Below are 15,900 nucleotides of genomic sequence, written 5' to 3' on the forward strand. Positions count from 1 at the left end.
TGCCCTGGGTAACCGGCATGCGGCACTAATGTCTCTGGGAACTCTTCCCAGCTTTTGCGGTCGTCGTCCCCCCCGCCCCCCCCCCCCCCAAAGGACATAACAGAAGACAAAGGGATCCGCTAAGGGAAAAGCCAACAATGCCCAATAATGTTTTGAGAACAGGCCGGAGCTCAAACATCACGATGCCTCACATCTGGAAGTGGTGTTATGCAGCCGGCCGGGTGCCAGTTGCGGACGCCAAGCCCAAAACCATGACCGCGCGGGTGACGGGACGCTTACTTAATGAGGCCGTCCTCCATGTAAATGTCGGCGTAAAAGGACTGGTCATCGTTCACGATCCTGCCGCCCTTGATCAGCAGCCTGTCGCTCTGGAAGGAGAGGAGACACGGCGTGTTAGGGTCAAATGGCACATCGACACTACTCCATAGCGCCGCCCTGGTGGCTGTGCAGTTTTCTCATAAAAATTTCTCTCATGAAAGGTGAAGATTATGGGGAGTGTGGGGCCACCCACAAGACCCCCCCCCCCCCGCATGGTCCTGTGTGACCACCACAGCCACCTCTGTCGGTGTAGCCTGAGCGGGCACCGTACCCTAATTCGCCCACCAGCAAGGGATCCAGGAGCATCCTGAGTTGAAACCGCCAAGAGCGTATGGGAGAGAACTAGGATAAGCTATGAACACTAAGGAACATGTCTCCAAGTGCAAAGGGGGGGGGGGTGGAGGGGAGGTGGCCCCGTTGGCATGGAAACAAGACTTCATTTGGAACTGGGAGGAGACTGTGTCTTAGTACAAGCTAAGCTTCCTCCGGCCTTTAAACGAGAACTATCAGGTGTTAAGAAACCACACAGCGGGGAAAACATGACTTTTAGGTCAGAGAGGAATGGGGGGGCCGGGTACCGAGGGAGACATTACATATTCATGTATTCATATAGTGCAACATGTTGAAATCTTGATATCCATAAAAAGCTTGACATTACTTCATGGTCCCACAGAAATCAAGTATTGTTTTCCTTATTTTTTCCCCCCCCATCGGTGAACATTTTAATGCGATTTGTCTGTCCGCTCTGGAACAGTGTGCTGACAGCTGCAGACCTCAAGCTACCCAAGCCATATCCCGGAGGATCACAGAAAATTATTCAGGGGAGAGTGTTTGGCAGATAAAGGGGTACAGCCTCGTGGCTGATATCACAGAGGACGACCCCCGTGCCAATCAAAATGGTAAATATATGCTCGTGGGAGTTTTACTTACATAAAAATGTTCTGTGTAAGAGGAGGTGGGACCAAGACTTCTGATTGGTTGGTCCCACCTGCTGTAGTTGCTTGGGCCCACCTCCGCTACAATCTGATTGGTTATCTCTCTGAACCAGTCATTTTTCATTCTGCCCTCAGAACTTGTTTGTGTAAATGAAACTCCCATGAGCTGAATATACGCACTGCTCTAAATAAGATGCCTTAAACCAAAAGATTTATAGGTTTAGGGGAAATTCCAGGATTTTTTTTCCCCTAAAGTTGACCATAATGCCTACGATTGGCCAACCTTTTTCATTAGCCAATAACAAGCTTGAAACTGATGAGTCATAGGGGAGGGGATACTCTACTGGCCAATCAGCTTTCAGGTGGGGCCAGTGGACCGGGAGTCCCGCCCTATTCAGATCTTCAGATTACTTGACCATCTTCTAACCATTAATCCTGGTCATTAAACCCTCCCAGGCAGCAGAGGGCACTATGGATGGGATGCCAGTCCCCTGTGAGGATCTGTGATTATGTGGATGCATTTTCCATGTGTACAACCCTTAATATCCACACAATGAATGAACCCACCTTCTTCACACACAGTAACCCAGTCCCCCACTGAGAGGCACCCCCTTAAGGAGCAGACCGCAGCCATCTGCCCACCCCCCTTGCACTGGTGGGTAGCGAGAGGAACCATTCGACCAATCAGAAGCGGGCAAGCCACACTGGCCCCTTTTGTTATGCTAATGCTAAGGAGCTTGTTCAGGGCGTGACAATGGGCAGCGTCTGGCCCTAAAACAAAAACATAAAATATGCGTCTACACTCCTCATCCCGTGCCGACAGCACCTGAGTGGATCACGTGCACCTCCAGGTTCTGTCCCAGCAGAGTGTCGACACAGATGAAGCACAGAAATCTCCCGGACAGATGGGGCACTTTGGCACGATGTGCTACTCATCCGAAGCTCGGTGGAAATCTCCACACTGCTGCAGGCTCCTCTTATCCCCGATCTTCCCTCCACCCTCTCCTCTAGATAGCATTTTACATGCTATGTGGTCTGGTTTAAAAGTCTGGAACTATCAAAATCTATTTTTATTTGATAAAGTTTAGTAGGTTAATGCATTTCTATAAATTTCTTAATGGGCGGAGTTAAGTGAAAAGGAAGTTTTAAGGGAAAAAAACGCAAGCCTTCGGAACCTCTGTAATTGTTTCACAAGGTTAAATTCCAAATTACAGATTAAATTACCATCATGTATTTATCGAGTGATTTTTAAGTTTATTTATTTTTTTGGCTGCTGGAAAACGTCCGGTGCCGTCACAGGGCAGAGATACAGGATGCACGACGGACAAAATCAAATCATGATCGTTTTTAATGACTCAAGTCTGAAAAGGTGCATCTGTTTTGAAATTCGAGGGCAAAGTTGGCCACTCTAATTTTACCGGAGACCGCCGGAACCTTCTGAGTGCTCCGAGACCCTGATAATTCCCTACAATGAGGCACCGCAGCCCGATCCAACGGGAACAGTGACATTCCCTTCCGTCTCTCCGCAACCCGAGGGATGTAACTGCCGCTCACTCCGGCCGCCACTGCAACCGCAACCCAGCAAACAAACAAGTCAGCACTCCTCAACGAGGATACCTATTGGACAGTTCCTGGGAAAAGAAGGTGGGCCTTGCTGGAGGCCTAACCAATCATTTCGAGCACGGAACCTGACCTTTGACCCTGTGCTCTTATCTGGTGGAAGAGGACCATGGAGACAAAAAACTGCTGGATGAATATAAGAGGATATCAAGTTGTTTCACAATCATGGTCACCCTCAGCTTGCATAAAAGACGTGTATTCAGACATGACCAATACTCCTGCTCCGCTGGGATTATTAGAAGCTTTAAATGTGGTTAAGTGATCATCTGGCATTAAACCACAGATGATCCATGATCAGTTGTACTGACCTCAGCCAAGCACAACATACTTCACATGCAGATGGTTCCCAAAGCCCATTAAGCTCAAAACAGCTTAATGTGTGATATATCAGCAGGCCAGCCCTACCACGGGAACTGTGCACCATGCATTAGAAAACCATTAATGCACGCTGCACTTTTAATTTTAACCTGCAATGTACAAATTTTGCAACTGATTTGGAAAAAAAATAGTACATTCTAATTTAATGACTCCTTCTGTCACGTTTCCGGATACAATTCCACTGCAGAAAAAAAAATTAAATGCACATTTTAATTTTAAAACCACAGTTTAAATTTGTCTTCAGTGGTATTTGCTTGTTTTTACCAAAGGTCATTAAAACGCTATCAAACCCTAACTGGGGAAGGCAGTCATTGTTCTACTACAGGACTTCTTTAATTAAGTTTATTTAACGTTGATTTCAAGCCCTGAATAATATAACATGTTTTGGGGTTGTTGGTGGGGAGGGAAATGGTCGCCTTTAATTCTTTGGTTTGTAAGCGAGGACATGCACTAGGATGCGGTCATACAACGCACCATTTTTATAGACTGGAAGGCGACATGAATGAAGACTTTTGTTGTTGCTAGCAGGAAAGCACAACAGCCAAAAAATACAGCCAACAGAACATTACAGAGGACACCGGTTCTGATGCCAAGATGTGTAAGTTGGGCGCGGAGAGACGGATGGAAGGAGAAAATCACTCTGCATGCGAGCCAGCCACTTGGTTTCAAGCGCGTTGCCTAGCAACAAAAATATTTACTTTCTCTTCAAAGACAGATTAGACTTTTTTTCTGTGGAAATGTCAAAACTGCATAGCTTACCAATCAAAATAAGTTCCTCACTTCTCACACTTGCCCAGAGATCGTTATGCTGAAATTGTTATCGCTTATGATGACATCGTCAATTGATTGATTTATTTATTTTACTATCTTTTATTTGTTCGGGAAATTCTCATTGGGATGAATCGTTTGAAAAAAATCGATTTTCCCTAATGACTTAAATCTCGTTCGCGCAGCTCTGCGGAAAAGGTGCAGTCATTTGTGTGCATTACCGCGGAAAAGGGGGGGATCTGCCCTGCATACAGTTACCCCCCCCCGCCAGCAAAACTCAGTTTTCTTGACAGTGTCCCGACAGCCCACCCTGCCCCGCCGCGAAAAATGCGAGCGTTTTTTAATTACCATTTATTTAGCTGCTGTCACTGCACCTCTAACGTGCAGGATACAGCTGGAGGGGATTATTCAATTGATGACATGAAAACCTCACCGAGCTGCTGTGAGTGGATGGGAAAAAACGATGCCACGCCTAAAAACCTGATGAAATATTTTTATTTCTGCTTTCCTATTAAACTGACTTTTTTCCCCGCCGGAGGAATTTTTTTTTCATTAAAAAAAACATAATCCAACTTGATTGATTTATGCTTAAAACATGTGCACAGTGTATAAATACATATATTTGCTTACAAATCTATTTTGCCCTACGATGTTCACTCAAAAGCAAATAATGTTCTCTATTATGTTATCATGATTTATGTAATACAAGTGCTCTGAGGTGTCTTACGAAATAACATACTTGAGTTTAAACACCTTAAATGTTAACGCAAAACGTGCAATTTTTTGCATGCATAGCCTATCAGCTAACACAAGATGAGAGAATGAAAGGGGGCACAGACCGTATTAAATAAGTATTACATAAATTTCCATATTTGACTAGATTTCCCACAGTGCTGCTTGAGGAAAACATCAATCTCTATTATTTCCGCAGCTATAGCGTAACAGTCCAAGCAGGTGTCCATGCATCCGCCCTCCATTAAATTATATGCTGGCCATGGACATGCCCGTCCAGCGCAACCCGGAGCCATTTGCGAATAGGGCGGAAACAAAGGGCGACTCTCCCGGGTCCTGAGCGACACCCAGCAACGCTCAGACACCGGCGCAAAGAGCGTCTCACTGCGGGCAGCAATCCGCCCTAACCGCCCCCCCCCCCACCAAGCCGGTTTCGTTATTTATTATTACTGCATACTTGCAGAAAATAAAACGCCACACTGCCGGTCTTGTGTTAATCTCGGATGGGCGTGGGGATTTCGATGGGGGGGGGTTTTCCCAGCAGCGGCACGACAGACAGGCGGAGTTTTAGTCGCACATGAAGACGCATTAATACTTTATGACCGAAATAAACGTATCTCTATATGAAATTCTAGCTAAATCGTGTATCTATCGTTTGTGACCGTTTGTATGTATATCTGTAGGCATACACACAACCGCGATCTCTTTCTGTATAAATTTTGCATATATATACTACTAGAAATATATTTCGTAGATACGGATTACAATTTATATACCACAGACCTGTCTATTCGTGTAATTAGATGAAAATAAGAAAATACTGAATTTATACATACAATGGTATCTACTTCTACAAGGGTTCTCTGCGTTGCAATTAAAGAATCACGTTTCCCTGCATATTACAAAGACATTTTTAATAGTTTGATAGTTAACAGCTGATACGTCTCGTCGCCTGTGCCCAGCCCCAATGCAATGTCTGGGATATAAAACGTAGCATAGCCAATATGATCACTGCCGTTGTACTTACAGAGCATGGAAATGATAGCACCCAACAAAGAAGATGCAAGTCACCTTTAAGAAAACGCCTCGTTTCACTCACAATGAGAATCACCCCCTTGCTGTAATTTTATACGATTCCAACTGGCTTTCACAAATGCATAACAGACGGTTATATTAACCTTTGCAGGAAACAGCGCGAATACACAATTTTAAAAACTCTAAACGCCACACACAAAGCAGAAACGTTAAATGACACCTGGCTTTCTGCATGTTCCACAATCGTATTAAACGTTAAATTCATTCTGACTTACAGTGATCTTTGGGATATTCTTTTTTCCTTGGTAAGACATATTTGTTCACGGCTAAATACTACGAGGATGCAAAAATCCGTGCTTTGTATGTATATATTTTTCCCGGATGGTGTCTCTGCTGCTGGTGCGTAGATGAGAAATAGAGAATGGGCGCCTCCTCTCTCTCTATGCAGCGCTAAAACCCCTTTCGCCGCTAGCGTGAAAAAGCGTCTATCCTCAGCATGAGCGCTGATCCGCGGGGCTCCTCCCTCGCCGCACACCGCTCCGGAATTCCCGCAATGCGCCGACCGCCCCACAAGAGGGCGATATAGCAACGGGGCTCCTGCAGCCTTGCAAGACAAAGGCGTGTAAATAAACGATATTTTGCTATTTTAATTTCGGGAACAATATATGATCGCTGCAACATAAATAATTTACCGTTATCACCTGTAAGTACAAACTTTCTGCATTCATGGTGACATCATCCCAGGTAGTTCTCGAATGCATAGACATAGTACTTAGGAAGAGGCAGGATATTACAGAATACATGTTGAATAGCCATTAAAATGTTCTTTATCCTATTATTACAGTAACATGCAACTGTTGGAACGTTCCTTTACAGAAGGCTTTAACGTGTCTCCGGATGTATATGAAAACCGATACACACACCGCTAACATAGTGAATCAAAAGTTCACGGTATGCGCGAGGCCCATCGACTGACTGCAGTCTAACCCATAACCAGGTTTTCCCAGATTCTTCACTTGATTCCCCCCCCCCCCCCCAACTCGTAAAAAAAAAACAAGTGCACTCTGAGGGTTCATTTGTTGTGTACAGTGTCCTTGAGTGTCTTGAAAGGCGCTTTTAAATAAAATGTATTATTATTATTATTATTATAATGTAACTTATATTTTTTCAGTCCTCATGAATACAGTACTTGATTCGTAAGTCATTCATTGGATAATTTATTATCATTATTATTATTATTACTACTGTTATTAAAAATGGAAGAAGAAACGTAAGGAAATACAGAAGTGTATTTATTTAAAACTGTAAGTTAAGAACTACTTTACAGTATATTAACAGCCTGAATATTAATGGTACAATTTTCATAGGAAACACTTGGCTATATGACTTCACATAAAAAAACTAACAAAAAAATCAGCCTACAAATTACCTACAGTCAGCTTTTTCCTTTTTCCTGCCCCAAGTGGCTTGCTGCAAAAATAATGTACATAAATGTAGACCACCGAGCAATTTTTGTTGGCCGTCATCATGTTTATACCGGCATGTAATGGAAGAGAAGCATCGTAAAATTCTACGTATTTGGAATTCTGTGTTTTTTTTATGGCCTCAGGTATTAAACATTTGCAGAAGGACACTTCAATGGAACAAAGAGGAAATACGGGACATTAGCTTGCCGGCGACAGCTGTTGGGGTTTGGCTCTTCACAGAACTTCCATGTGTGTCTATTGTCTAAGAAGATCCCTCCCCCTCCCCACAGCCCCAATGCCATCCCCTACCCCCCTCCAAGCCCCTTATTGCTTAATGAGGTAACTATTCTTTTGGTCCAAGCAGCATTGTTGTGTATATTACAGTGTAACCAGAAGAGTGACATCATCAAAGTTCAAGAAGCACTTTTATGGGTGAAGCTGTAGATCCAACCAGCCGTAATGTGGTCTGATTCAGCCAGGAGCAGCCGGTCATGTAGGCAACAAAGGTCATTGAGGAGCAAACCCCCAACATGACCCACAGATGGGACGGCTCCCGACTTTTTCCACAATGCATTGTTCTTTTTACCCTTCATGGTGGATGGATTGGTGGATGTTGGGTGCAGATGGACCGTGACTTCGAAATTTCCACCACCGGGGAATGTATCAACAATAGACCTGGAATATTTAGGACTGGTAGAGGCCTGTGTACATCTGTGCATTACGGCCGTGAGTGTGTGTATATCAGTGTGTGCAGGGGCGGATTAACACACAGGCTAGATATGGCTTAAGCCTAGGGGCCCCACGTGTGCCAGCCTGCAAGGGGGCCCCCATTGGCGCGGAGGGGGTGGGGTTGGGGGGGCCCGCAGACTACTGTAGCCTAGGGGCCTCTGTACACCTTAATCCGCCCCTGAGTGTGTGGTAGATGGAACTTTAGGTAGCAGCTCCTTGCACCCAGCTCCTTCCAATCCTCCTGGTGCGGCCTTCAGCCTGTACAGATTTCAGGAGGTTTGCAGTGTATGTATGTAACAGTGTAAATGTGGCATCCCTCAGAGAACTACCCAGCCCCCCGAGACCAAAGCCTTCCAGGCTCTCCTGTTGCTTTAATTTTGCCGTTTTACAATCAAGAAAGAAAGAGAATATTTTGGCTTGATACCATAATCATGAGGTTAGGGAAAGTAGCATCTGATGCTATTGAACTTGGTAAAACATCCAAGTCAAAAACTAATGGAAGGGGAAAAAACAAGTTTATGCACATATGGAACAAATATGATTAAGTCTGATATTCCGAGTATTCATCTGATGATGACACAGCTGCCGATCATTTTTAAATAAGTAGGGTTGCGTGCGGATTCCTGCAGAGAGGAGCACATACGCCGACAGAGCGGGAGAGTGAGGCTGAACAGAACCCAGACGCGCGGAGGAGATACACTTACTGTAATTAGAAGCAGTTGGCACTGTCTGGCTTCGGGAATGCCACGGCAATGTCAGGAAATAGTGATAGAGAGCTGGCGCGCTAACGGCAGACCTTAGCACGACACCGCACGGAAACCAGTGGAAGAGGCTCAGTCGAGGCGAGAATAATGCAGCACTTAGCCAAAATTAGCAGGCGCCGTGAACCGTGGTAGAGTGCAGACTGTGTTATTTTAACTCCGGTGGTGTCTTAGGAAAGCCTCTGTTTTCTGCAGAATCAGCGTTCAAGGCGACCGGCGCCTATGACACGCAAAGATCTTCGTTCTCCCACATTGGTAGCTTGAGCGCAGATTTAATACATTGTGACATTAAGAAACACAGGATAAGAAACCCAACGTGTGGAAGAAAGAAGGTCGGCTCGAAAAAAAAAAAGTCAAACAAAACAAGACTTTCAAAATGTGTTTATTATAAAATATTGCAATTATAAGCCTGACCACATGGCGGCTGAGCAGCCCCATTACATAGCGTAAGAGCAAGGGCAACGTACAAAAAGATGCATAATAACGTCTGTAGTTGGACAGGGCGCAGCTTTGTTTCTTAATATTCGCTCTGCTTATTGCTAAGGATGCGACAAAAATGAGGTCCACCAATCAGAGCGCGTGCTGCTTATCGAGCGAGGCCCCGATTCCTTGGAAGGCTGTCAGACGCTGAGTGGCTCTGGATCTGTCATTGCACAATCATCCTCAGGTCCCTTTAATGCACTTCCTTGTTCTGGAGCAACGAGGTCAGTGACTATAAATCATCCCTGCGTGCTTTACTTTGGCTTGCGGGAGGCTGACATAATTGCAATGTTTTGTGAGTCAGACGACTCGGTTCCGCCACAGAAAGGACCGCAGGCCGAATTGCTAAGGATGATATTAAATCTGAGTGTAAGAAGCAAACTTAACCACTTACTGGTGGCTTAGCAAATCCTTACAGACGTTTTGAAACTGTCCTTTGATACTGCTATAAAATGAATGCATTTATAGGCCTAGGTCAAACATTTATAATATATTTCTATCACCAGTAAAAACAAATGCAAGAAGTCTTCATAGACTATTCACTAAGCCAGAGAATAAGAGCGGAACGATTCTACATAGTCATGCTTTAGAAAGGGGAGGGGCTATTCCAGTGTGTAATTTAAAGCTTTGCTATTTGCATTTGGAATCCACAACGCCTGGTACACATGTTAACAACAAAACAAGTGTTAATCGACCACCTTAACGCGCCAAAGTTACACAGAATCCAATCTACAATGCAAAACAGCTAGACTAAAAGATCACAGGTATAGATCACATTTAGGCTATAGGTGACCTGGAAAGATTTTGTTTCTAGTGAAAGGGATAATTATGAAATGATATCAAAATATCTCAGCGTGGTCAATCGGGAAACGCGAGCTGTACAGTACAGACATGCCCCTGAATATGTCCACAGTCCTGTAGACCTTGTTGTGCAATTAAACAGGGCAAATGTGCAATGGTGTTCAGGAACAATACCCTTCATATTAGCGCCATATTTTAGTGGATGTTTTCTAAATGAAAACTTCCTTATTAAAAATTGCGCCTTTAGTCTTTGGTAGAACGTTAAGATAGCGATTAATTGTTGTTTTACAGAAAACTGCATGGTGTCTCTTTATATTTAAGTGAAAGACTTAAAAACACTTCATGATTTCTATATGCCTTTATTGCAAATATCCTATTGAAACCATCTTTTAGTTTGAAGCTTTGAGAAAATGACATTCCTTCCATCTGAGCAGAGGAAATTGTGGGTGAATGACACGTCATTTTTCAATTTTCTAAGGCATTACGTTATAGGGAAGATGCCCAAAACCTTCCTAGGAACACACTCAATATGGTCATTAATACATCAAACAGTCTTATTAGGTTATTTCGGATAGGTTGAACATTCCACCCCTTTTATACTGGTTGAAAAAAGTATGCAATTTACAATGAGTCAGAGGCACTTTGTTCGAAATGTTTTTACCCTTAAATGTTAAAACTCTTGGTCCACGGTGTATTATTTATAAGTGAATCAAATGACTTCATGTGACCGTACGTTGCCCGAGCATCTGGAAGCCGTTGGGGCACAGGGCTCAGCGCCCCCCCTCCCCCCCCCTCCCTCTCCCGTAATACAGAGTAGCAGCTGTCACTGTCTGAGCTGCAGGCATCACTGCTGTTGATTCTCACTCAAATCATTTCCCATATTTCGTTTGAAATACCTGCAACTAGGAGAAATCCTCATTCACTTCCGGCAGGAGCATCTTGACAACATTCAGCCACCAAACGCTCGCGCTTGTTAAACCACGCCGGGTCCGCGGTGGCGTCACACAATTTACCTCAAATAGTCCGATAAACCAGGCAGGTGTTTTCACACTTCATGACATGGCTGTAAACTTAAATCTCTGGTATAAAATGTTTCAAATGCATTGGCTAATTGGAATTAAAAAGTGGTCAGAGCAGAATTAGAGAACACATTTTAATGAGAGCCACAAAGCTGAACGCTTTTATTTAGCGCATTTGACTAAGTCCATGAAATGTGGCTTGTGAATACGCAATTTTTCCACTTAATGTGATGACGATTAAAACTCTTAAATGTAGATGAACTTACGTTTAGGTCATCCAGATTCTGCAGGATTTCCTTTCCTCCGGTAGTTTTTATTTCGATGCCCGAATCCCTCGGCTGACGCTCCCCAGAGCGCCCCTCTGTACCGGGGCTGCATCTCTCACTATCTGGACTCGTCCCTTCTTTGGATCCCTCCTTTTTATCTGCGGCTTTGGCGGCCCGGGAACTTCGCTGGCCGACGCTCAGCGCATCGAAATCGATGGTCTTGCTTTCATAGGCTCCCTCGACGTTGCAGAACATGCCACCGTATTTTTGCCGGGGTACCTGGTCCGTCGTTCCCGGTCGGGCGAGATAAACCGGCAGGTCATCCTCCTTGTCCCAGTTCCGCTTGCGCTCGGCCATGATCTTAGTGTGAGATGCGAGTGGAAAAATAGGCAAAAAAGAGATGGAGGAAAGAAGACGAAAGTCTCCAAATTGTGCCGAGCGAAGTGTCCTGCTGTAGCACTCGCAGCGGCACCAGGAGGAAATTTAATACCGGAGGTGGCAGTGCTGCCTGTTATCCCAAGACAAGCAAAGGATATTACCGGTGCATCACACTCTCTCACTTATTCATCTCCCATCTGGGGGGGATCTGAACGTATAGGCAGCCTTCAACAACTAAAGCAACTAACTAACCTATAGGCAGCGATCAATATGTAAGGTATCCCTTAAAAACTGGGTTAGAACTTGCTGTAGAACTACTATTTATAAGGAACACGTTGGATTTACCTCAAGGAGGCAAAGCTTATTTGTGCAGTAGCTAAATATACTGTTTTTAATAATTGCCTCATGTCCAAGTAGGAGACTAGTAATATTCGATTTTTGTAAGGTGGGAGAAAGTAGGCTATATACCATTTCACTTTGTAATAACAGTGTGTTTAAACCCGCTTAAGAGTTCGCTCAACTTTTTTTTTTAGTAAATTATTGTGAATAAGTCGTGCAGACCCGTGTCTACAAGAGTGACCACGGGTGCTGTATCGCACCCTCAGCTGGAAGTCAATGTTCAGCATTTGATCGGCATCTTAGCTTGTAATCGTTCTTAAATGTGAAATTAAAAGCGCATATTTTGAGTCCAAGATAGTTTTAAGCAGGTACGTGCGAAAACAGGGGGGCGTGGCCGAGGATGTTCCCTTGGTAATTTTTTAGTGATGGGGAGGGAGGGTGAGCCTTCGATTAACTATCAGGCACCCCCAACTCCACCTCACCCCACACGTGTCTGATTATTCGTATGGTTGTTTGTTTCAAAAATGTATATTTAGCAAATTGACAACGGAACATTATTGCGCGTTATAATTGCGCACAGACTATAACTGAATGTGCGCAACCCGTATCATTAAAATACTTTTCACAGCACCAAGCGCCTCAGCTTAGTAGCTGTCCTTCCAGAACCCTTAATTGCCCGGATCCTATGCGTGGGCCTTTTACTTTGCAGCCATTAAGGAAGCGCTGTGTCTTTAAGATCAGGTTGCGTTACTGACGCTAAACCGGCCGCCGGTGCTCTAGCGCTGCAAAAAGACACGGAGGTCCGGTCAGCATAAACTAAGCGATCGGCCGGTCCCGACCTGACAGACTGAACCTCATCAGCCCGCTGGGATGGAAACCCTATATAACAGCATAGCATTAAATGGATAGGCCTTCTGACATCTATGGTACTGTTTATTTTTGAGCCGGCACGTTTCCTAAAAACCAGCCTACAAAACTTGGACATTAAATGGAGGATGAAATTCACGCAGATCAAAGCAGAACTGTCTGTCAGATACAAATCCATCAAAAAAACATATCTCGTTTTCAGTGGGATCAGTCGATTTAATCGAGTCAAAACACGTTTTTATGAAATCTCATTTAGGGTTTAAGTGAAAACTTATTTACATAACCCATTGATTCGAGGATTTGGATAGTGGACCTAATGTACGTTGATTTATAGGTCTAATTGCTCCAGAATGCGTTTGCATTTCGCCTTTGTAAGGTGGTTCACTTTTCTAAATGTACCGTGCAGTAAAGTTCACTAAGTGAGAATTGGCGCTCATATAGACTATAGCAGGGATGTTGCAGCTACTCCTTGTCATGCTACTCGTTTCCTTCGCGTACAGCCTGTCCCTCCGCAGGGTCACAGAGAGGATTTCATGGCAGCTTAGAAACACGCATATGCTGCGCAGATCTGAACGCTCTCCAGGGTCCCTCCCGCAAGTCAGGGCTGCTTTGTAGTGCAAATGAACACCAAAGAATAACGTGATGCGATAGGCCTAATAAAACTGAAGTGGGGATGAGGAGGTGTAGTGCCAAATAGGAGGGTTCCAAGAAAGAAGATGCACCGACACGAGAGCATTGTTAAAACAACCTTTATTTTTATGGGAACGTTTGCTGCGGAAAAATGAAGAGGGACAGGTTATGAGAATGTGCGAAGATTCGTCACTGTAATATGAAATAAAACTGAATTTTGTTTAGAGTTAGAGGGTACACAGGACTGGCGTATAAACATGAAATTTAAGTTAAACTATACTCTGAAATCATTAAAAAAAAATCCCATATCACATCAAAAAGTTTTATATACTGTGAGAATATTAAATATAAATGCAGATTTCCGGAGTCGTCGTAATAGGCCTGACTTTGCCCATCGATAATATCGTGGGGTCACCGAAAGAAATTAAATTACTTTTTTGGGAGTTTTGCGAAAGCCGCGGACAACATGCAAAAGTTTAGTGGAAGGGTCGACTGTAAACATTTTGTTTATGAGAAAAGAGCCTAAGTTAGGCCTATACGGAGCCTTTACAAATATCACTTGCAGAGGACAGACTGCTCATCCACGGCACAGACTGTCAGATAGAAGCGGCATGAGATCACGGCAAGTGGAAACTGCCACGATGTCAGGAAACGCACCTCCCCGCTAAATCCGGCCATATGGACGCAAATCTGCGGTATAAGGCAGGCATTTTCCTATCAAGATGCAGAAAATGGATCAAGAAACATTCTAACCAAAATATTTATCACGCGCAGGCTTTAAATAGCAGGGATTCGGGGCAGCAGTGTCGTTTGGCTCCGTATTGCTTTTTTCCTGCAAAACAAGCCTCGCATTAAGTTAACATTAAAGCACAAGTAAGTCCCTTGTCTGCTGCTTTGGACATAGCAACGTGCTTAGCATTTTTGTCCGATTTAGGAAGATTTAATTTTCTGAAAGAAAGAGGGAAGAGAAGATCGTGTTTAGTAAGGCTTTTAATGTATATTTTCATTATATATATATATATATGTTTGCAGTTAAACGTCCAGCTCTTTCATCACTACTCGGCTGATTTGTGTAGTTCACGCGCTTCCTTTGTTTTGTTGCCTTGGAAACATTCTGATAAACACGCGCTACTGTAAGGACAAAGACTCCATTCCCACAAGCGATTGCACACCATCTCTGGCATGACACGTGTTTGAACAATCTTCCCATATGCCAGCTAACTTGTTTTTTCTTCTCTTCTCTCTCTCCTTTTGTAGATCTTTGATTTTGGGAAAATATTCACAAAGCTGCGGGAAAAAAATCTACATTTGAAAGAGATGCTATTTAAAATCGGACGCGCAACTTTACACGCTGACTCAAACTGAAATAACTTGCCTATTCTGAGCTCTCCCTTGCATGCACGTAATACAGTATTTTATGCTACATGTTACAATTCCCAGTAGGCAATGCATAAGTACCCAGGAAACTATTAGTGAACGCTCCATGTCAATGGATCTGGTGCCATCACGTGTCATTACAGAAGTGCGTGTGTCAGACTCCATAAATCCTGATTTTAGTGTACTGGTTGAAATTGTCCATTACAATGTCATTAAAATGGTTGCAGTAATAGCTTGTCATAAGACAAGGATGTACTGTCACTGGTAGTGCTGGGAAGTACAATGATCCATGCATCTAAAACTTAACTTGGCTATGTTCATTATTAGCCAAATTTTTTATGCGACAAATATATTTTGTCTGTTACTGTATCTACAAAAATACCCGAAAACCCCATTGAAGATAAACATTGGATGAACCTACATGACAAGTGCTGAAGTATAATTAAGCACAAACAAACACTTTTCACAATAACTATTAGGCATTTTTATTTTGTTAGCATTTCATAAAAAATTAAGTACATAAGTGATGACCATAAAACTGATATCGAAAAGTGAACTGTGTTCCAGACAATAGATCCACGGGCACGCTGGCAGTTAACATCTCGCGATCCGTTCTCACGAGGCATTCTTCAGCAGGAAACTGGAGAGCGCGGGATCGGGTGTGTAACTGGTGACTGACGGGGAGCCATGCTTGAATCTGGGGGAGAGATGAATAAATAACAGCCCACCATTCCCTGCGCAAAGCATCAAACCAGTCGCTTCCGCCCAAGACGAAACACAGGGCCCTGTAATCCAGTTAGGGCCTGAAATTACATTAGAGCCCTGAACTTGGGTGTCTGGGACTTCAGAGATGATCCCACAGCCTGGTCTGAGGTAACCCTCCCCACCACAACTCCAGAATGTAACAGATCATTCCGGAACCCTCATTTCCTGCTTGATGACTTTGTGGGTCAATATTTATTGGTGCGTTTTCCGTTTAATAACGCTGTTGACCCACTCGT

General features: G+C 43.8%; 1 protein-coding gene across 4 annotated transcripts in view; it reads right to left on the bottom strand.

Annotated features, from left to right (window-relative positions):
* The window catches only part of dpysl3 (dihydropyrimidinase like 3), a 30,475-nt gene extending 18,700 nt beyond the window's left edge, over positions 1-11,775 (bottom strand). For 2 of the 4 annotated variants that reach the window (XM_023803526.2, XM_023803525.2), the window contains exons 1-2: positions 6,062-6,284; positions 280-368 (exon numbers count right to left, since the gene is read on the bottom strand). In XM_023803526.2, the coding sequence (XP_023659294.1) occupies positions 280-368; positions 6,062-6,100 (128 nt within the window). In that variant the 5' untranslated portion in view covers positions 6,101-6,284. Of the gene's footprint in view, positions 1-279; positions 369-6,061; positions 6,285-11,308 lie in introns of those variants that run through there. The other 2 variants (XM_023803524.2, XM_023803523.2) reach the window with 2 other exon arrangements.
* Positions 11,776-15,900: the final 4,125 nt, after the last annotated feature.

The sequence above is a fragment of the Paramormyrops kingsleyae genome, chromosome 24 (genome assembly GCF_048594095.1).
Source record: "Paramormyrops kingsleyae isolate MSU_618 chromosome 24, PKINGS_0.4, whole genome shotgun sequence".
NCBI classification, from domain to species: domain Eukaryota; kingdom Metazoa; phylum Chordata; class Actinopteri; order Osteoglossiformes; family Mormyridae; genus Paramormyrops; species Paramormyrops kingsleyae.